Here is a 23611-nt window from a genome sequence, read left to right on the forward strand (position 1 = left end):
TTCTTGTTTTCTCTTTTATGGCCATGCCTCATGGCATGTGGGATTGTAGTTCCCAGGCCAGTGGAAGCACAGAACTCTAACCACCAGACCACCAAGAAATTCCCGGCATATTTTCTTTGGTGAGGTCTCTTGTAAGATTTTTGGCTCACTTTTTAATCAAGTTGTTTGTTTTTTCACTTGTTAAGTTTTAAGGGTTCTTTGCACAGTAGAACAGTTATCTTTTGCAGTTATTTTCTCCCAAATTGTCTTCACACTCTCTTGATAGTGTCTTTCAGGAAGCATAAGTTTTCAACTTTAATGTAGTCCACTCATCAATTCATTTTTTCATGACTATTACCTTTGGTGTTGTATCTAAAACATCATCACCAAACCTAAGGTAATCTGGATGTTCTCCCATGTTTTCTAGGAGTTTTATAATTTTGCATTTCACATTTTGGTCTGTGATCTGAAATTTGAGTTAATCTGAGTTAATCTTGTGAAGGATGTAGAATCCAGGCCTAGATTCATTTTTTTGCAAGTGGATATCCAGGTGTCAAGTATTATTTGCTGAAAAGATTCTGTACTTTTCAGTTGGTGGGATGGCGGGGGGAGGAGGGTGGAAGGTATGGAGAGAGTAGCAAGAAAACATTAAAAAAAAAAAAGAAGACTGTGCTTTTAATAGAACATTGTGCATAAAATATAAAATTCCTATAAGGAGATGTGGTCCTATTTGCACTTCTGAAAGATATTCAAATATCAAGATTGCCTGATAAGCACTAAGAGATGTACAAAGAAAACACAAAGACAATTCAGGATGGACTCATATCTCTGGTTTAGAGGCTGGCAGGGGCAAGGGCTAAAATCAACAAAGCAGGGGAAAAAAACCTCAGGATTCCTAGACTTATTAGAGTTGGTGAGGTGTGTTAGTAACAGGCAGCTAAAGAGAAGAGTCTCTCTTCCTTGTCTAACTCTATTCCTACTTATAAGAAAGGAATCAGAAATTCACCAGCTTCCCTTACCCTTAACTCTTATCTCAAATTTCCTGTATCAAGTCATTCCAGGGGGCTATAAATATAGTGGGTACCTGCCAATGACTTATCACAGACATATCCCAATGTAGTGAAGCTAAAATCCTGTTCAGATACTAAAATCCTACTTTTAAATTCAGAGCATTTGCTGCAATTAATGTATGCAAATATTAAAGTGATCCACAGGCAGATTTTCCATGTAATTTCCATTCAGGAAAAAATTAAGTACCTAATTTTCAACATTACTCTGAAGTTTTTCGTAGAGAATCTTCACTTCTGTTTAACTGAAATGTATGAATCTTCCTTTTATCAGAAATGACTTGCCAGGTCAAAAAGGAAACTTTGCTCTTTAATGAAAGAAAGCGTTTTTTATTAATGAAATCTCCTATTTCTCGCTGTTTCTAGAACAAAGATAAAATTTACTTGTGTACAAGTGGGAAAATGACAAGCACAGCAGAAAAGCTACTTTGCCAGCTGAAGGGTCTACAATGATGGTGAACAGACCCAAATCATTAAAAAATAAGTAGTGTCTGCAAAGTGAAACATGAAAACTATTATAAAGGTAACATGAAATAAGTGACATGAATATCCCCAAGGGAAATACCTGGAGAGGTTATCTTTAATTTAGGTATACTAAGAGAAAGAAAAATTAGGTATACTAAGAGAAAGAAAAATATTTGACCATCTTTACTGTCACTACCAATAACATTTTTCTGAAATGTTGGGGTTGAGATGGGATCTCTTAAAACCAAGGCCCTAAAGCCCCCATATCACACACAAAATTTGTTGTATGCAGATATATGTTCTAAAGAGAAGGTTCATATAACAACTCTAAAACAAAAGAAAAATTTCAATGTGGGGACATTTATTATTTCATAAGACCGATGAGAAATACTTTAAACTTAGATTAGAATTGACTACATAAAACTGTTGTTGTTAGTCACTCAGTTGTGTCCAATTCTTTGCAACCCCATGAACTATAGCCCACCAGGATCCTCTGTCCATGGAATTTTCCAGGCAAGAATATTGGAGTAGGTTGCCATTCTGTTTTCCAGGGGATCTTTCCGACCCACGGACTTAACCTGGGTCATCTGCATTGCAGACAGATTCTTTACCAGCTGAGCTACCAGGGAAGGGCTACATAAAATAGGTGATATAGTATAAGATTCAGTGCCACATAATAATATATATAACATAATGAAATAACTATCACTATCTGGGAAATGTAGGACTTTTGAAAGGAAAAGTAAAAGTGTAGTTGCTCAGTCATGTCCAACTCTTTGCAACCCCATGGACTGTAGCCCACTAGGCTCCACTGTCTGTGGAATTTTCCCAGCAAGAATATTGGAGTAAGTTGCCATTTCCTTCTCCAAGAGATCTTGCTGACCCAGGGATCAAACTCACATCTCCTGCATCTCCTGCATTGGCAGGACGATTGGATTGCTTACCACTGAGCTACTTGGGAAGCCCTAGATATCCACATACAAAAGAATAAAGATGGATCCCTACTACCCACTATACACAAAAGTTACCCAAAATCAAAACTATAAAACTCTTAGAAGAAAACAAAGGAATAAATCTTTGAGACCTTGAATTAGGTAATGGATAACAACACAAAAAGCTCAAGTGGCAATAGAAAGAAACAGATAAACTCGATTTCATCAAAATTAAAAACTTCATACTTCAAAGCACACCATCAAGAAAATGAAAAGACAAGCCACCGAACAGGAGAAAATATCTGCAAATCATATCTCTATAAGAGACTTGTGTTCACAATACATACGGAACTCATGTAACTCAACAAATAACCCAGTTAAAAAATGGGTAAATTATTTGAATAGACATTTCATGATATATATACACAAATGGCAAATACGCATGAAAAGATACTCAACAGCTTAGTCATCAGGGAAATGCAAATCAAAACCACAATGAGATACCACTTCATACCCACTAGGATGCCTAAAATAAAAAGACAGACAATAACAAGTGTCGGTTAAGATGTAGAGAAATTGGAATCCTCATACACTGATGGCAGGATTATAAAATGCTGCAGCCACTTGGAAAACAATTTGCCTGTTCCTCAAAAAGTTAAACACAGAGTTATCATATACTTCCATATAACTCCACAGACCATCAATTCCACTCCTAGGTACATACTCAAGAGAACTGGAAATATAGATTCACCAGTAAACTTGTATGTAAACATTTATAGTAGTGCTATTCTATTCATAACAGTAAAAAAAAGTAGGAACAATATAAACGTCCATCAACACAAAATGTGGCATACCCATACAATACATTTAACAATAAAAAAAATGAAGTAATGACATGTACTTGGATATACATGGATAAACCTTGATAACATGTTAAGTGAAAGAAGACAGTCATGAAAGATTACATATTGGATGAATCCATTTATATGAGATGTCCTAACTAAGAAAATACAGAAACAGAAAATAGATTAGAGGCTGACAGATGCAGGGAATAAGAGAAGGGAGGGAAGGAACTGCTAATATTTTTAAAGGAGTACTCTTGAGAGGTGAGGAAAGTGTTCTAAAAAGAGTTGTGATGGTTCACAACTCTATGAAATATACTAAAAACCACTGAATTGTACACTTTTAAAAGTTTTATGTTATATAAATTTTATCAATAAAGGTGTCGTAAAAACAAAACAAATTTCAAGGTGTGAATTAGAGGGAAGGAATTGTGCTTACAGCACAGAGATAGTTCTGCTCCTAAAAATTACAAAGAAGGAAAGGAAAAAAAAAAGGACTGTCTTAAGGCATAGTCACCACTAAGAACATTAAAAAAATTTTTTCCAGATGATCACAATTACAACAAGCTCGCAAAGCAAAAAGTATTATAGTTATTTTGTTCTTTAGAATTCAACATAATGCTATAATTGCATTTAAAAAACAAAAGTTATATTACGATGATTAGAGCAATCTAAAATTTGAGGAAAAGATAAAGATCATTTAAATATACAACACTTTTTAAGGTTTACTGAAAGAATTAAAGAGTCATACTACTCTGGATATGCCAATATTCTAACTTTGCTTAATGAAATTAACTGAAGAAAAAAATTTCAAGACAAGTATTCTACAAGGATAACAATTAAGTAGCTCATAGAGAGCTTCTAAAAGGAAACAAAATTAAACACTCAAATCTTTCAAAATTAGTCAGTTCATTAATGCAAACCAGAAACACTACAGAATTCAGATGTTGCACCATTCTAAGAAGTAACAACACTATTACCTAAAAAATGGAAAGTTAAGAATAAGAACTATGCCACTCTCTCTCCTCATCTTCCGGCTGGGGGGCGGGGATTAAGAACTAAAGTTATGGTTTTGTGCACATGTCACGTTTTTATCTTAGTCTGAGGCCTGATTTGGAATAATGTGGTCACCTATTTGTCAAACTGTGGCATACTCATTTTACTTATTACTACTCAAAATGACAACAAACTAAACTTCTTTGTAATGATCAGAAAGTGCCATTCACTGAATACTGAATGTATTTAAGGTATAATTTTAAAACCTTCACACACTCCATATCAATTCATTTAATCCTTATATCAATCAGACGGCTAGGAATTACTATCCATTTTACAGCAGGAAACAGGAACCATTTACACCTCAGTCTGGCCAGGCAAGCTACTGAGAAATGTCATCAACCCCTCCCAAGGAAAAGATCAAAACCAATTTTTAAATTTCATTACAGGTTAAAGGAAAAAATACAAAATGCACTAATTGGCATATTTTCTTTGACTGTCAAATGGATGTGAAAATGTATTGATAACATGTAGGCTCATCTCTAGGTGATAAAGTTGTGAAGTAACACTCCGCTACTACAAAAACTCATCCTTAAGTGACAGCATTCAAGACTATGGATAATCGGTTTATTTTCCTTTTAATTCTTATCCAAATTCCTTCTGAAAACAGAGAAAACCAGACATATCAAAAGAAAAAGTAGTTTTCAAAATACTCTATAGAAGAACAGAAAAGTAAAACCAACAAATACTTACTTCCCCCTCCATGAATGTTTTGTTGTGTAGAAACATGCTAAATCCTTATTTTCCTTAATAATGTTCATTTTGTGCTGAATCCTGAAAGATAAAAATATGGGTAAATTTTGTAATAGCGCTAACCTTAAGAATTTTTCCTGAATCTCCCACACCATATTTTCATAGACTGCCATATGGTACTGATTTTAAGACAGCCACTTTTTCTACAAGACCATAAGGATGGTCTGTTCACCTCTCTATCAGAGAGCCTTTAGCACACTATATTGTCACAGCTCTTTTCCACTATGCTCAGTTTGAGGACAACAATTGCCCTCGTATCAACATCCCAAGAATAGAGAATCTAGTAAAAAGTGTTAAAGTAAATGAATCTTTAAATCTCACACTGCCAAACAATATTTTAACACATGACTGTCAAGTGTCAAACCAATTCTAAAAGGTTTTTGTCTAGCTGCTAAGTGCTGGCCATCTTGCTGTTACTGTCACTTTAAAGGGAACTTACTATAAATAAGGTTTAACTTGAACAATATTCTCATTATAAAAGTAATTTAGTAAAAGTTAAAATGTTAGTCACTCAGTCATGTCCAGCTCTTTCAGAACCCATGGACTTGCAGCCCACCAGGCTCCTCTGCCCACGGAATTCTCCAGGCAAGAATACTGGAGTGGGTTGCCATTCCCTTCTCCAGGGGATCTTCCCAACCCAGGGAGTGAACCTAGATCTCCTGCATTGCAGGCAGATTCTTGACTGTCTGAGCCACAAGGAAGCCCAAAAGTAATTTAAGTACATAGTAAAAACATTTTTAATGTTCATAAAGTAACTCATCTTTCATCCTAGCATCCAAAGATACTAACTTTCCTTCTTCCAGCTAGGAAAAAAAATGTCTTTTTAAACAAAATTGAGGCTGTCATTTATACCACTTAGCTTGTTTTCACAGAATATTAACCTTTTTCCAAGGAATTAAACATTCTTTGAGAAAAAGATTTTTAAGTCACAAGAACAATGTTACTCAAAGTGTACCTGTAAACATCAAGTGCAGAAATTAAGTGTTCAGAAATGCTTGTTACAGTTTGGTTAGTGAACTCTCTGATTAAACAGGATATAGAACAGTTGAGGATTGCCGACTTGTATGATAAATCACACATGGTATGAGCTTCCTAACAGCCACAGGAAGAGGGACAATGCTATGTGCAATATTTCAAGATTAGTTTGTTGACTGTAACCCTGAAGTGTATAAAATCCAGAATCCATTTAGCTCACGAAAAAATTTCAGTTTATCTAACTTTACACAACTAATTGTACAAACTGGCTACTAATGAAAGACTAATGATAAATTCTGAAAATATTACATCATTTGCTTCATACTGAATATGATCATTTTACTTCTTTTGTTACTTGGGTACTACTTCCTATCCTTAATAATTAGAAATACACTCTAAAAAATATTGTAGAATACATAAAGTGTCAATAATGCAAACTGAATGGTTATAATTATGGCTTACTTAGCTTTCTAAACATCTTTATACATCTAAACTTTTTTAATCAACAAGTATTCTTTTCATAAATAGAATAAAACTATTTTTCATTCAAAAACATTTTTATCACAGCTTTTTGAGACAATTCACACACCTTAAAATTCACCTCTTTAGAAGTATACAATTCAGAGTTTTGGTATGTTCACAGAGTTCTACAACGAATACACTATTTTTATCATTCCAACAAGAAACCCTGCTGGCAGCCACTCCCCAGTCCCCCTCACACCCACTACCTGGCAACCATCTACTTTCTGTCACTATGGACCTATTATGGAATCCCATACAAACAGAATCATAAAATGTGTTGTCTTTGTGACTGGCTTCTTTCACTTAGCATAACAAGCGAAACATTTTCAGTTTATCCATATTGTGGCATGCATCCGTTTCCTATTGTATAGAAACACCACATTTTGTATAACCATTCATCAGCTGATGGACATGTGTGTTGTTTCCATGCATGCATGCTAAGTCGCTGCTAACAGGTACTTCCAAATAAGGTTTTGTCAAACCTTCCGGAAAAACATCAATTCATGCTCTGAGGAATAATAAGAGAACCACAAGGAACAGCAAATTTAGAGAAACCTTTATTGTCACCAGAGAGAAATTTCTCTTAACAGTCAATGACATCTTCCTACTAGTATGTATAGACAGCTAAATATAGGCCTGTCAGCTGGTGTGCTGTTCTGTTTTTTTCTAGATCGTGTATCTGAAATGACACAGGCAGCCAACCAAGAATTATTAAACCAGCAAACATTATTCCTGCCTTCTGAGTCATCTGTAGTAAATGATATTGCTGGAAAGAAACTTAGAGAAGATCTCTGAAAATGTGCCAAACAAGTTAAAAATTATAGGTCTACAGAGGTATATTCCCCTCATATACAGTAATTGAAGATTGGGGAAAAAAAGAAAAAACGGAGGACAGAAAAGGTAAATGGCTGACATTGAAGAGTGGAGTTTGGATTCAGAGTTCACAATTTAAGATGGGAATGACTGACTGAACTCTGGCCTATCTAGGAGAAACTGACAAGAAAGAAAATGAGTTTGAGTGAAGACTGGCTGATATCATCAAGGGACTGTAAAAGGAAAGTGAGAGAAAAATATAAAATTTTAAAATGACAATCACAAAGAACTTAGGACATGATCTAATAAATCTGTAGGGAGTCTGGGGGGAAATAATCTAGTAACAACAAAAACAACAAAGCATACTGAAGAATCAAAAAAATAAACCTAAAGAATGATCTCATCACTGATTTGGGGGAACAAGTAACTCAAACGAATCTTTTAGGAGGGGAATTAAGAAAGCTTATCTACAACTTTTTGGAGACTTATGAATTCAGGGGTGATAAAAGCACTAGATGCCCCAAAGTTCCTAGGTTAGGATAGATAAAGGGACAAAGGAAGAGCAGATACAACACATTAATATAAAATTAATATAAAACTGAAGACACATAAATGGTACACAGGTATATGAAAAGATGTTCTATGTCATTATCAAGGAGATGCAACTCAAACTCAAAACTACAAGAAGATACTGCCTCACACCTGTTAGGATGGTTATTATCAAAAAAAAATAAATAAAGTTCTGGCAAGCATGTAAAGAAACTTGATCCTTTGTACATTGTTGATGAGAATGTAAAATGGTGTGTTATGGAAAACAGTACGAAGTTGCTCAAAAAATTAAAAAATAGAATTATTAGGGAATTCCATGGTTGCCTAGTGGTTAGGAAGTGAAGTGAAGTTGCTCAGTCGTGTCCAACCCTTAGCGACCCCATGGACTGCAGCCTACCAGGCTCCTCTGTCCATGGGATTTTCCAGGCAAGAGTACTGGAGTGGGGTGCCATTGCCTTCTCCATAGGGTATATAATGTTTTCACAAAAACTGGTCCAGGTCCTCGGCTAAGAGGAGACTCTGCCTTGGGCCCGCCGGTGCAATAAACTGCACTCCACCATCTGCATTGTCCTTCTGAGTGAGTTTGTTTCCCAGAAGGCAAGCTACAACACGAAGAGATGACACAACCATATTCACTGCAGTATTATTTATAAAACTGTAGATGTCTAAACACCCTAAAGGCCCACCAACAGATGAAGAAAATGGATTAAGAAAATGTGGTATACACAATATTATTCAGTCTTAAAAAAGGATATCCTACAGTCTTCAATAATATCAGTTGAACTTAAAAACATTATGCTAAGTGAAATAAGCCAGTCACAGAAGGACTAATGCCACTTACATGAATTATCTACAACAGTTCAACTCAGAGAAGAAGGTAGAATGGTAGTCGCCAGTGACTGGGCTGGAGGGAAAATGGGGAGTTGCTAATTAATGGGTACAAAGTTTCAGTTATGCAAGATGAGTAAGTTCTAGAGTCTGTTGTATAGCACTGTGCCTAAATAGTGAACAATAATGTATACTTAAAATCTGTTAAGAGGGGAGATCTTATGTTAAGTGTTTTTACCTCCCCAAAATTAAATTTTAAAAATTCAAAAAGTAAACCACTACCTTGGCTTGTCAGAAAAAATACTGTATTCCTGATACAGATTACAATGCTAACAAAAAAATATAACGTAGAGTTAAAGGCTTCTCTGGACATCAGAAGACGTGTCCGAGGCCAAAATCAGCACACCCAACAATTTATGTCTCATGTTTTAGGAAGCAACAAGTGATACTGCTATTCTGCATCCAATCCTGAACAACAGTCCAAAAAAGGCGAAGGCTAGTAAAACGGAAGTATGCTTTACAGGAGAAAACCACTCCTCAATCTGAAAAGCTCACCTTCAGTCATGTTATATTTAGATAAGGATACACTGGAGAGATGAGGAAGGGAAGAAATACTTACCTAAGTAGCTAAGTCAACCCCAGAAATGACAGGTTAATTCAAAGCTCTTATTAGTGCCTACACACCTGAATTAAGATAATGCTTTTCTATTTTAAACCCTGAAATTGGAGAGGGGAGGTGCCCCTGATCAAAAAATGTATGACATGCCTTGAAATTATGCAACAAGTAGGTTTTATTAGGGCTTCCCAGATGGCCTAGTGGTAAAGAACCCACTTGCCAATGCAGGAGACATTAGAGACGTGGGTTCAATCCCTGGGTCAGGAAGATCCCCTGGAGGAGGGCATGGCAACCCACTCCAGTAGTCTTGCCTGGAGAATCCCATGGACAGAGGAGCCTGGCAGACCACAGTCCACGGGGTCGCAAAGAGTCAGACAAGACTGAAACGACTAAGCACCCAGCACAGGTTTTACTAAGTACTTATCATGGGTTAACGATGACACATAGCATTTACAACTTCCTTACTATCTCACTGTCTCCATAACAACTAAGATACAGGTATGATGATCCTCATTTTATTGACAAGAAAACTGAGAATTAGAAAAATGAAATCACTTCTCTAATGTAACAACTATTAAATGGCTGGGCCAAGCTTTTGAACTCAAACTGTTTAACCCCACACTTAAACTAAACTATAATAGTATTACCTTCCCTCAGATTTAGAAAATCAATGGGGAACTCCCTGATGGTCCAGGGTTAGGACTTCCTGCTTGCACTGCAGGGGGCCATCCCACATGCGATGCAGCTAAAAACAAACAAAATTCTCTTTTAAATTTAGAAAATAAATTTATTCTGACCATATAATTACAGACTTATTGACAGCACATTCCTAAATTAATTTTGAACTAATTCCAATTATTATCTTCATTTGGAAATATGATTAAGCACCTGCTGCATGGACGGAGGAGCGTGGTGGGCTGCAGTCCACGGGTCGCTGAGTCAGACACGATTGAGCAACTTCACTTTCACTTTTCACTTTCATGCCTTGGAGAAGGAAATGGCAACCCACTCCAGTGTTCTTGCCTGGAGAATCCCAGGGACGGGGGAGCCTGGTGGGCTGCCGTCTCTGGAGTCGCACAAAGTCAGACACGACTGAAGCGACTTAGCAGCAGCAGCAGCAAACAACTTTGAAACTCACAATTTTAAGCAGTGAAACAAATTACCATAATCAACACAAGGCAAAAGAAATACAACAAAGAGGATGTCTCCAGGGTTGAAATAATCTACCATGTAGAGATAAATATTTTAAATATTTCCATCCATAGATAAGCTTGGGCTTCCCAGGTGGCACAGCAGTGATGAATGCCTGCCAAGGCAGGAAATGTGGGATCCATCCTGGGTCAGTAAGATCCCCTGAGCAGGAAATGGCAACCCACTCTAGTATTCTTGCCTGAAAAATTCCACGGACAGAGAAGTCTGGTAGGCTACAGTCCATGGAGTCACAAAAAGTCAAACACAACTGAGCAGGCATCCATTATAGATAAGCTTAATTAAAAAAAAAAAAAAAAGTGTTCAAAACAAATACATGACTACAGAAATTTGCTACCAAATGGAGAAAAGAGTCTCTTCAATAAGTAGTGATGGGAAAACTGGACAGCTACGTGTAAAAGAATGAAACTCAAATACTTCCTAAACACCACACACAAAGATAAAGTCAAAATGGATTAGAGACTTGTATGTGAGACCAGAAACTATAAAATCCTTAAAGCAAAACATAGGCATTACACTCTTTGACATAAATCACAGCAAGATCCTCTATGATCCAATCTCTAGAGTAATGGAAATAAAACCAAAAATAAACAAGCAGGACCTAATAAAACTTAAAAGCTTTTGCACAGCAAAGGAAACTATAAACAAAGTCAAAAGACAACTCTCAGGATGGGAGAAAATAAAAGCAACTGAAACAACTGACAAAGGATTAATCTGCAAAATATACAAGCAGCTCATGCAGCTCAATACCAGAATAACAAACAATCCAATCAAAAAGTGAGCAAAGAAGTAAGAAAAAATGGGCAGAAGACTTAAACAGTCACTTCTCCAAAGAAGGCATACAGATGGCTAATAAACTCATGAAAAGATGCTCAACATCACTCAGTATTAAGAAAAATGCAAATCAAAACTACAATGAGCTATCACCTCACACCAGTCAGAATGGCCATCATCAAAAAGTCTACAAACAATAAATGCTGGAAAGGGTATGGAGAAAAGGGAACCCTTTTGCACTGTTGATAGGAATATAAATAGATACAGCCACTATGGTAAACAGTATGAAGACTCCTCAAAAAACAGAGAATAAAACTACCATATGACCCAGCAATCCCACTACTGAGCATGCAAGCATGCTCAGTCACTAACTCATGTCTGACTCTCTGCAACCCCATGGATTGTAACCTGCCAGGCTCCTGTCTGTAGGATTCTGCAGGCAAGAATACTGAGTGAGTTGCCACTTCCTTCTCCCAACTATTGGGCATACACCTGAAAAAACTATAATTGAAAAAGACACATGTACCCCAATATACATTGCAGCACTATTTACAAAAGCTAGAACATGAAAGCAATCTAGAGGTCCATCGACAGATGAATGGGTAAAAGAGTTGTGGTACATACATATAAAGGAGTATTAGCCATAAAAAGGAACACATTTGAGTCAGTTCTAATGAGGTGGATGAACCCACAACCTATTACACAGAGTGAAGTAAGTCAGGAAGAGAAAGACAAATATCCTGTATTAATGCATATATATGGAATCTAGAAAGATAGTACTGATAAACCTATTTGCAGGGCAGCAAGAGACACAGACATAAAGAACAGACCTGCGGACATAGTGGGGGAAGGAGAGGGTGAGACAAATTGAAAGAGTATCATCTTGCCCAGAGAATCCCAGGGACGGAGGAGCCTGGTGGGCTGCCGTCTATGGGGTCGCACAGAGTTGGACACGACTAAAGCGACTTAGCAGCAGCATGGAAACATGTACATTACCATATGTAAAACAAATAACCAGTGGGAATTTGTTGTATGATGCAGGGAGCTCAAATTGATGCTCTGTGACAACCTAGAGGGGTGGAATGGTAAGGGAGGTGGGAGGGAGGTCCAAGAGGGAGGGGACATGTGTATACCTATAGCTGATTCATGTTAAATGTATGGCAGAAACCAACACAATATTGTAAAGCATTATTCTCCTTTAATCAGATCAGATCAGATCAGATGAGTCGCTCAGTCACGTCTGACTCTTTGTGACCCCATGAATCACAGCACACCAGGTCTCCCGGTCCATCGCCAACTCCAGGAGTTCACTCAGACTCATGTCCATCGAGTCAGTGATGCCATCCAGCCATCTCATCCTCTGTCGTCCCCTTCTCCTCCTGCCCCCAATCCCTCCCAGCATCAGAGTCTTTTCCAATGAGTCAGCTCTTCACATGAGGTGGCCAAAGTACTGGAGTTTCAGCTTTAGCATCATTCCTTCCAAAGAAATCCCAGGGCTGATCTCCTTCACAATGGACTGGTTGGATCTCCTTGCAGTCCAAGGGACTCTCAAGAGTCTTCTCCAACACCACAGTTCAAAAGCATCAATTCTTCGTCCCTCAGCCTTCTTCACAGTCCAACTCTCACATCCATACATGACCACAGGAAAAACCATAGCCTTGACTAGACGAACCTTTGTTGGCAAAATAATGTCTCTGCTTTTGAATATGCTATCTAGGTTGGTCATAACTTTCCTTCCAAGGAGTAAGCATCTTTTAATTAAAAAAAAAAAAAAAAGGGAAATATGCTACCAATCAGTGATTTCAGGATCTTTATAAGTTCAACAGAAAAATACTAGTCTAACAATGAATTTTTAAAACAACCAGATTAATGAGATCTGAGTTGGGACCTAATTCCCAACAGTGTACTATTAACCTTTTTAATTTCAAGTAAATCTATTTTATATACTCAAAACCTCAATCATTTGTAATAAAGTCATTTCAACTAATGAAGACAACGAGTGTGGAAACCACATTAACACTTTCAGACCCTGAGAGTATTTCTAAAGGAGCAAGTATTAATATCTAACAAACCGTGCTCCACTAGAGAAAGGAATGGTAAAACACTTCAGTACTCTTGCTTTGAGAACCCCATGAACAGTATGAAAAGGCAAAGACATATGACACTGAAAGATGAACTCCCCAGGTCGGTAGGTGCCCAATATGCTACTGAATATAAGCAGAGAAAATAACTCCAGAAGGAAAGCTGCTAAGTCGCTTCAGTCGTGTCTGACTCTGTGCAGCCCCATAGACGGCAGCCCACCAGGCTCCCCCATCCCTGGGATTCTCCAGGCAAGAACACTGGAGTGGGTTGCCATTTCCTTCTCGAATGCAGGAAAGTGAAAAGTGAAAGTGAAGTCACTCAGTCGTGTCTGACTTTTAGCGACCCCATGGACTACAGCCTACCAGGCTACTCCGTCCATGGGATTTTCCAGGCAAGAGTACTGGAGTGGGGTGCCATTGCCTTCTCTGCTCCAGAAGGAAAGAGGCTAAGCCAAAGCCAGAACAACGCTCAGCTGTGGCTGTGCCTGGTGGTGAAAGTAAAGTCCCATGCTGTAAAGAACAAAACAGCAAGAAACTTGGAATGTCAGGTACATGAATAAAGGTAAATTGTGAAAGTGAAAGTCGCTCAGTCATGTCCAACTCTTTGCAACCCTGTGGACTATACAGTCCATGGAATTCTCCAGGCCAGATACTGGAATGGGTAGCCTTTCCCTTCTCCAGGGGATCTTCCCAACCCAGGGACTGAACCCAGGTCTCCCGCACTGCAGGCGGATTCTTTACCAGCTGAGCCACAAGGGAAGCTGGAAATGGTCAAACAGGAGATGACAAGAGTGAACCTTGACATTTTAGGAATCAGTGAACTAAAATGTACCAGAATGGGTGAATTTAATTCGCATGACCATTATATCTACTACTGTAGCCAAGAATTCCTCAGAAGAAATGGGAGTAGCCCTCATAGTCAACAAGAGAGTCCAAAATGCAGTACTTGGGTGCAATCCCAAAAACAACAAAATGACCTCTGTTCAAGGATAACCATTCAATATGACCATAATCCAAGTCTATGCCCCAACCACTACTTCTAAAGAAGCTGATGCTGAATGGTTCTATGAAGACCTCCAAGACCTTCTAGAACCAACAAAAGATGTCCTTTCATCATAAGGGACTGGAATGCAAAAGTAGGAAGTCAAGAGATACCTGGAGTAAGAGGCAAGTTTGGCCTTGGAGTACAAAATGAAGCAGACAAAGGGTAACAGTTTTTCCAAGAGAACTCACTGGTCATAGAAAACACCCTTTTTCAAGAATACAACGAAAAGAATAATATCTACCCAAACAGGAAAAGGAGCACGTCAAGGCTGTATATTGTCATCCTGCTTATTTAACTTATATGCACAGTACATCATGAGAAATGCTGAGCTGGAAGAAGCACAAGCTGGAATCAAGATTGCTGGGAGAAATATCAATAATCTCAGATATGCAGATGACACCACCCTTATGGCAGAAAGTGAAGAGGAACTCAAAAGCCTCTTGATGGAAGTGAAAGAGGAGAGTGAAAAAGTTGGCTTATAGCTCAATATTCAGAAAACGAAGATCATGGCATCCGGTCCCATCACTTCAGGGGAAATAGATGGGGAAACAGTGGAAACAGTGTCAGACTTTATTGTTTTGGGCTCCAAAATCACTGCAGATGGTGACTGCAGCCATGAGATTAAAAGACGCTTACTCCTTGGAAGAAAAGTTACGACCAACCTAGATAGCATATTGAAAAGCAGAGACATTACTTTGCCAACAAAGGTCCATCTAGTCAAGGCCATGGTTTTTCCAGTGGTCGTATATGGAAGTGAGAGTTGGACTGCGAAGAAAGCTGAGTACCAAAAAATAGATGCTTTTAAACTGTGGTGTTGGAGAAGACTCTTGAGAGTCCCTTGACTGCAAGGAGATCCAACCAGTCCATTCTAAAGGAGATCAGCCCTGGGTGTTCTTTGGAAGGAATGATGCTAAAGCTGAAACTCCAGTACTCTGGCCACCTCATGAGAAGAGTTGACTCACTGGAAAAGACTCTTGATGCTGGGAGGGATTGGGGGCAGGAGGAAAAGGGGACGACAGAGAATGAGATGGCTGGATGGCATTACCAACTCGATGGACTGAGTCTGAGTGAACTCCGGGAGTTGGTGATGGACAAGGAGGCCTGGCGTGCTGCGATTCATGGGGTCGCAAAGAGTCAGACACAACTGAGCGCTGAACTGAACTGAACTGACTGAAAGAAATAGACCTATCTATAGAAAACTATAAAACACTGATGAAAGAAATTAAAGATGACACAAACAGATGGAGAAATATACCATGTTCATGGATCGGAGGAATCAGTATAGTGAAAATGAGTATACTACTACCCAAAGCAATCTATAGATTCAATACAATCCCTATCAAGCTACCAAAGGTATTTTTCAGAGAACTAGAACAAATAATTTCACAATTTGTATATGGAAATACAAAAAACCTCGAATAGCCAAAGCAATCTTGAGAAAGAAGAATGGAACTGGAGGAATCAGCCTGCCTGACTTCAGGCTATACTACAAAGCTACAGTCATCAAGACAGTATGGTCCTAGCACAAAGACAAAAATATAGATCAATGGAACAAAATAGAAAGCCAAGAGATAAATCCATGCACCTATGGATACCTTATCTTTGACAAAGGAGGCAAAAATATACAATGGAGAAAAGACAATCTCTTTAACAAGTGGTTCTGGGAAAACTGGTCAACAATTGTAATACAATGAAACTAGATCACTTTCTAACACCGTATACAAAAATAAACTCATAATGGATTAAAGATCTAAACATAAGACCAGAAACTATAAAACTCCTAGAGGAAAACATAGGCAAAACACTCTCCGACATAAATCACAGCAGGATCCTCTATGATCCACCTCCCAGAGTAACAGAAATAAAAGCAGAAATAAACACATGGGACCTAATTAAACTTAAAAGCTTTTGCACAACGAAGGAAACTTTAAGCAAGGTGAAAAAACAGCTGTCAGAATGGGAGAAAATAACAGCAAGCAAAGCAACTGACAAAGAATTAATCTCAAAAATATACAAGCAGCTTATGCAGCCCAATTCCAGAAAAATAAACAACCCAGTCAAAAAATGGGCAAAAGAACTAAACAGACATTTCTCCAAAGAAGACATGCAGATGGCTAACAAACACATGAAAAGATGCTCAACATCACTCATTATCCGAGAAATGTAAATCAAAACCACAATGAGGTACCATCTCATGCCAGTCAGAAAGGCTGCTATCAAAAAGTCTACAAACAATAAATGCTGGAGAGGGTGTGGAGAAAAGGGAACCCTCTTACACTGTTGGTGGGAATGCAAACTAGTACAGCCACTATGGAGAACAGTGTGGAGATTCCTTAAAAACTGGAAATAGAACTGCCATACAACACAGCAATCCCACTACTGGGCATACACACCAAGGAAACCACAATTGAAAGAGACACATGTACCCTAATGTTCATCGCAGCACTGTTTACAATAGCCAGGACATGGAAGCAACCTAGATGTCCATCGGCAGACGGATGGATAAGAAATCTGTGATACATATACACAATGGACTATTACTCAGCCATTAAAAAGAATGCATTCGAATCACTCCTACTGAGGTGGATGAAACTTGACCCTATTATACAGAGTGAAGTAAGTCAGAAAGAAAAACAGCAATACAGTATACTAATGCATATATATGGAATTTAGAAAGATGATGATGATGATGACCCTATGTGTGAGGCAGCAAAAGAGATACAGATGAAAAGAAGAGTCTTTTGGACGCTGTGGGAGAAGGCAAGGGTGGGATGATTTGAGAGAATAGCATTGAAACATGTATATTATCATATGTGAAACAGATTGCCAGTCCAGGTTCGATGCATGAGACAGGGTACTCAGGGATGGTGCACCGAGATGACCCTGAGGGAAGGGATGGAGAGGGCTCAGGATGGGGAACACATGTACACCCATGGCTGATTCACATCAATGTATGGCAAAAAACACTACAATACTGTAAAGTAATTAGCCTCCAACTAAAATAAATAAATTAATAAAAGAAAAAAAAAAGAAAACAAGAGACAACTCTACACATGGACATCACCAGATGGTCAATATCAAATTCAGACTGACTATATTCTCTGCAGATGTAGATGTTGAGAGATCTATACAGTCAGCAAAAACAACACCGGGAGCTGACTGTGGCTCAGATCATGAACTCCTTATTGCCAAATTCAAACTTATATTCAAGAAAGTTGGGAAAACCACTAGGCCATTCAGGTATGATCTAAATCAAATCCCTTATGATTATACAGTGGAAGTGAGAAATAGATTCAAGGGATTAGACCAAATAGACAGAATGCCTGAAGAACTATGGACAGAAATTCATAACACTGTATAGGAAGTGGTGATCAAAACCATCCCCAAGAAAAAGAAATCCAAAAAGGCAAAATGGTTGTCTGAGGAGGCCTTACAAATAGCTGAGAAGAGAAGAGAAGCAAAAGGCAAAGGAGAAAAGGAAAGATATGCCCATCTAAATGCAGAGTCCCAAAGAATAGCACGGAGAAGGCACTGGTACCCCATTCTAATACTCTTGCCTGGAAAATCCCATGGACGGAGGAGTCTAGTAGGCTGCAGTCCATGGGGTCCCTAAGAGTCGTGTCACTTTCCCTTTTCCCTTTCATGCATTGGAGAAGGAAATGGCAACCCACTCCAGTATTCTTGTCTGGAGAATCCCAGGGACGGAGGAACCTGGTGGGCTGCCGTCTGTGGGGTCGCACAGAGTCGGACATGACTGAAGCGACTTAGCAGCAGCAGCAGCAGCAAAGAATAGCGAGGAGAGATAAGAAAGCCTTCCTCAGTGATCAACACAAAGAAATATAGGAAAACAATAGAAGGCAAAAGACTTAGAGATCTCCTCAAGAAAATCAGGGATGCCAAGGGAATATTTCATGCAAAGATAAGCACAATAAAGGACAGAAACGATATGGATCTAACAAAAGCAGAAGATATTATGAAAAGGTGACAAGAATACACAGAAGAACTATATAAAAAAGATCTTAATGATTCAGATAACAACAATGGCGTGATCAATCACCTAGAGCCAGACCACTTGAAGGGTGAAGTCAAGTGGGCCTTAGGAAGCAACACTACAAGCAAAGCTAGTGGAGGTGATGGAATTCCAGATGATCTATTTCAAATCCTAAAAGATGATGCTGTTAAAGTGCTTCACTCAATATGCCAGCAAATTTGGAAAACTTAGCAGTGTCCACAGGACTGGAAAAGGTCAGTTTTCATTCCAATCCCTAAGAAAGGTAGTGCCAAAGAATGTTCAAACTACTGCACAACTACACCCATTTCACATGCTAGCAAAGTAATGCTCAAAATTTTCCAATCTAGGCTTCAACAGTATGTGAACTGAGAACTTCCAGATGTTCAAGCTCAATTTAGAAAAGGCTTTAAAGAGAGCAAATTGTCAACATCTGTTGGATCATAGAAAAAGCAAGAGAAATGCAGAAAAACATCTACCTCTGTTTCAATGACTATACTAAAGCTTTTGGGACCACAACAAACTGGAAAATTCTTAGAGATGGGAATACCAGACCACCTTACCTGACTCCTGAGAAACCTTTATGCAGGTCAAGAAGCAACAGTTAGAACCGGAAATGGAACAATGGACTGGTTCCAAATTGGAAAAGGAGTACATCAAGGCTGTATATTGTCACCCTGCTTATTTAACTTGTATGTAAAGTAGCTGATCATGTAAACCGGACTAAATGAAGCACAAGCTGGAATCAAGAGTGCCAGAAATATCAATAACCTCAGATATACAGACACCACCCTTACGGCAGAAAGCAAAGAGGAACTAAAGAACCTCTTGATTAAAGTGAAAGAGGAGAGTGAGTGAAAAAGCTGGCTTAAAGCTCAACATTCAAAAAACTAAGATCACGGCATTTGGTTCCATCACTTCATGGCAAATACATAGGCAAACAATGGAAACAGTGAGAGACTTTATTTTCTTGGGCTCCAAAATCACTGCAGATGGTGACTATAGCCATGAAATTAAAAGATGCTTACTCCTTGGCAGAAAAGCTATGAGAAACTTAGACTGCATCTTAGAAAGCAGAGATATTACTTTGTCAACAAAGGTCCATCTAGTCAGAGCTATAGTTTTTCCAACAGTCATGTATGGATGTGATAGTGAGTGCTGAAGAACTGATGCTTTTGAACTGTGGTGCTGGAGAAGACTCTTGAGAGTCCCTTGGACTGCAAGGAGATCCAACCAGTCCATTCTAAAGGAGATCAGTCCTGAATATTAATTGGAAGGACTGATGCTGAAGCTGAAGTTCCAATACTTTGGCCTCCTGATGCAAAGAACTGATTCCTTAGAAAAGACCCTGATGCTGGGAAAGATTGAAGGCAGGAGGAGAAGAGGATGAGATGGTTGGTTGGCATCACTGATTCAATGGACACTGGGAGACGGTGAAAGGCACATGCTGCAGTCCATGGGGTCGGCAAAGAGTCAGACACAACTGAGCTACTGAACAAAACAAAAAGTATTAATAACTGACTAGTGGATGATGGTAATGCACAAATACATGAAAATGCAAAAAAAAAAAAAAAGAATATTCTGTGCTTGACTACACATCACTTAAAGTGAGAGTTGGAATAATTGCAAGAGAACCATTGGAAAATGAGTAATAGCAAGTCTAGGGTTCCTCCAAGTGCAATGGTAGGTGATGATTCTATCTGAGAAGACTCACTTGGAATATCTCCCTGTAGCACAGATATTAGAGTGGCTATCCCACACACTAAACATTAACTAATGATTAGTCCAAGAAGCTAGTATTAGTAAGATATACAATAAAGTTGTTTTAATAATCTATCACCAAGATAAAAGTGGTGAATTTTTAAAATTTTACTATGGTCAAAGACACACTAGTGGTAACCATCATTTATTGGCTGTATGACTTTGAACAAAAGTTTCTTCACTTCTCAGAATCCCAGTTCATCTACAGAGATGACAGTACTTGTCTCAAAGGGCCATGGTGAGGACCAAGTGAGATAATCTGAATAAAGGTGTTAGTGTGATATCTGGCTCAGAACAAGCACTCAAAAATGTAGTTAGTATTTTTGTTAGCAATCATAATAATTACTGCTGTACTTTAAATATACTACCCCAGATACACAACAGTTCTTTTGAATGTTATTACTACAGCTTTCGTTTTCACGATTACTTGTAGGCCAAGCATTTTTTAAGATATTTAGCAGGGAAAGTTATTAAGTTACTTGATCCTTTCTAAGTCTTTTATCTACTAACTTTAGTCCTTGTGTATTATTCAATGTGTATCACAAATATGTGTCACTTAGAATTTCTACCTTCAAACATATATTATGTTAATTTAAACAGTATTCTAAAGCTTTTACCTGCTCATTTAAAAATAACTATACCAATATACCAACAAAGGTCCGTCTAGTCAAGGCTATGGTTTTTCCAGTGGTCATGTATGGATGTGAGAGTTGGACTGTGAAGAAGGTGGAGCACCGAAGAATTGATGCTTTTGAACTGTGGTGTTGGAGAAGACTCTTGAGAGTCCCTTGGACTGCAAGGAGATCCAACCAGTCCACTCTGAAGGAGATCAGCCCTGGGATTTCTTTAAAAGGAATGATGCTAAAGCTGAAACTCCAGTACTTTGGCCACCTCATGCGAAGAGTTGACTCACCGGAAAAGACCCTGATGCTGGGAGGGATTGGGGGCAGGAGGAGAAGAGGACAACAGACGATGAGATGGCTGGATGGCATCACTGACTCGATGGACGTGAGTCTCAGTGAACTCTGGGAGTTGGTGATGGACAGGGAGACCTGGCGTGCTGCGATTCATGGGGCTGCAAAGAGTCGGATACGACTGAGCGACTGAACTGAACTGATACCAATATATCATATTTCTTAAAGTAGGTGGAATACATCAGGTTATTATTATTTAATTCCTTGCGGTTTTCCTAAAATGCTTTCAAAAAGAACATAAAAGATAAGCCAAGATAATCATGATAAGATTATTTTAAAAGACATTTAAATTTTAAAAATTAAGTCAACTATAAGCATCAATTTTATTTACATTTAAAATATCTCTCACTTAGGCATTTGAAATTTCAATTATTAGAAATGTACTTTTACCTGAAACCAACCTATTAGTTTTTAATTTATTTTTCATTGAAGAATAACTGCTTTACAGAATTTTGCTCTTTCTGTCAATCCTCAACATGAATCAACCATAGGTATACATATACCCTCTCCCTTCCATCTCCCTCCCCATCCCACCCCTCTAGGTTAATACAGAGTCCCTCTTTGAGTTTCCTGAGCCATACAGCAAATACCCATTGGCTACCTATTTTACATATGGTAATATAAGTTTCCATGTTACTCTTTCCATTCATCTCACCCTCTCCTCCCCTCTTCCATGTCCAGAAGTCTATTCTCTATGTCCCTTTCTCCATTGTTGACCTGTAAATAAATTCTTCAGTACCATTTTTTTCTAGTTTCCGTGCATATGCATTAGAATACGATATTTATCTTTCCCTTCCTGACTTACTTCACTCTGTATAATAGGTTCTAGGTTCATCCACCTCATTAGAACTGACTTCGTTCCTTTTTATGGCTGAGTAATATTCCATTGTGTATATGTACATAACTTCTTTATCCATTCATCTGTCAATTGACATCTAGGTTGCTTCAATGTTCTAGCTATTGTAAACAGTGCTGCAGTGAACAATGGGATACACGTGTCTCTTTCAATTTTGGTTTCCTCAGGGTATATGCCTAGAAGTGGGATTGCTGGGTCATATGCTGGTCTTATTCCTAGTTTTTGAGGAAATATCCATACTGTCTTCCATAGTGGCTGTATCAATTTACATTCCCACCAACAGTGCAAGAGTGTTCCCTTTTCTCCACACCTTCTCCAGCATTTACTGTTTGTAGACTTTTTGATGATGGCCATTCTGACCAGTATGAGGTGATATCTCATTGTAGTTTCGATTTGCATTTGTCTAATAATGAGCGATATTGAGCATCTTTTCATGTGTTTGTTAGTCATCTGTATGTCTTCCTTGGAGAAATGTTTGTTTAGGTCTTTTCCCACTTTTTGATTGTTTGTTTTTCTGGTATTGAGTTGGATGAGTTGCTTGTATATTTTGGATATTAATCCTTTGCCAGCTGTTTCATTTGCTATTATTTTCTCCCATTCTGAGGGTTGTCTTTTCACCTTGCTTATAGTTTCCTTTGCTGTGCAAAAGCTTTTAAATTTATCAGGTCCCACTTGTTTATTTTTGTTTTTATTTCCAGTACTCTAGAGGTGGGTCATAGATGATCTTCCTTTGATTTATGTCATTGAGTGTTGTGGCTATGTTTTCCTCTAAGAGTTTTAGTCTGACATTTAGGTCTTTAATCCCTTTTGAGTTTATCTTTGTGTATGGTGTTAGGAAGTGTTCTAATTTTATTCTTTTACATGTAGCTGTCCAGTTTTCCCAGCACCATTTATCGAAGAGGTTGTCTTTCCCCCATTGTATATTCTTACCCTCTTTGTCAAAAATAAAGTACCTATAGGTGTATAGGTTTATTTCTGGGCTCTCTATCTTGTTCCATTGGTCTATATTTCTGTTTTTGTGCCAGTACTATACTGTCTTAATGACTGCAGATTTGTAGTATAATCTGAAGTCAGGAAGGTTGATTCCTCCAGCTCCATTTTCTTTCTCAAGAATCCTGTGGCTATTCAGGGTCTTTTGAGCTTCCATATAAAATGTGAAATTTTTTGTTCCAGTTCTATGAAAAATGCCATTGGTAATTTGATAGGGATCGCATCAAATCTGTAGATGACATTTGGTAGTACAGTTATTTTCACAATATTGATTCTTCCTACCTAGGAATATGGAATATCTCTCCATCTATTTATGTCATCTTTGATTTCTTTTATTAGTCTTACAGTGTTCTGTGTACAGTTCTTTTGTCTCCTTCAATTCAGTCACTCAGTTGTGTCCAACTCTTTGCAACCCCATGAACCGCAGCATGCCAGGCCTCCCTGTCCATCACCAACTCCCAGAGTTCACCCAAACTCATGTCCATTGAGTCAGTGATGCCATCCAACCATCTCAT

General features: G+C 38.3%; 1 protein-coding gene across 1 annotated transcript in view; it reads right to left on the reverse strand.

The window, feature by feature from the left end:
* DNAJC13 (DnaJ heat shock protein family (Hsp40) member C13) overlaps positions 1 to 23611 on the reverse strand; it is a 163704-nt gene that overhangs the window by 130057 nt on the left and 10036 nt on the right. Inside the window, 2 exon segments of the mRNA XM_027546014.1 lie at positions 5035 to 5115; positions 10045 to 10142. Of these exon segments, the coding sequence (XP_027401815.1) occupies positions 5035 to 5102 (68 nt within the window). The 5' untranslated portion in view covers positions 5103 to 5115; positions 10045 to 10142.

Source organism: Bos indicus x Bos taurus, chromosome 1 (assembly GCF_003369695.1).
Source record: "Bos indicus x Bos taurus breed Angus x Brahman F1 hybrid chromosome 1, Bos_hybrid_MaternalHap_v2.0, whole genome shotgun sequence".
In the NCBI taxonomy this organism is placed as follows: Eukaryota; Metazoa; Chordata; class Mammalia; order Artiodactyla; family Bovidae; genus Bos; species Bos indicus x Bos taurus.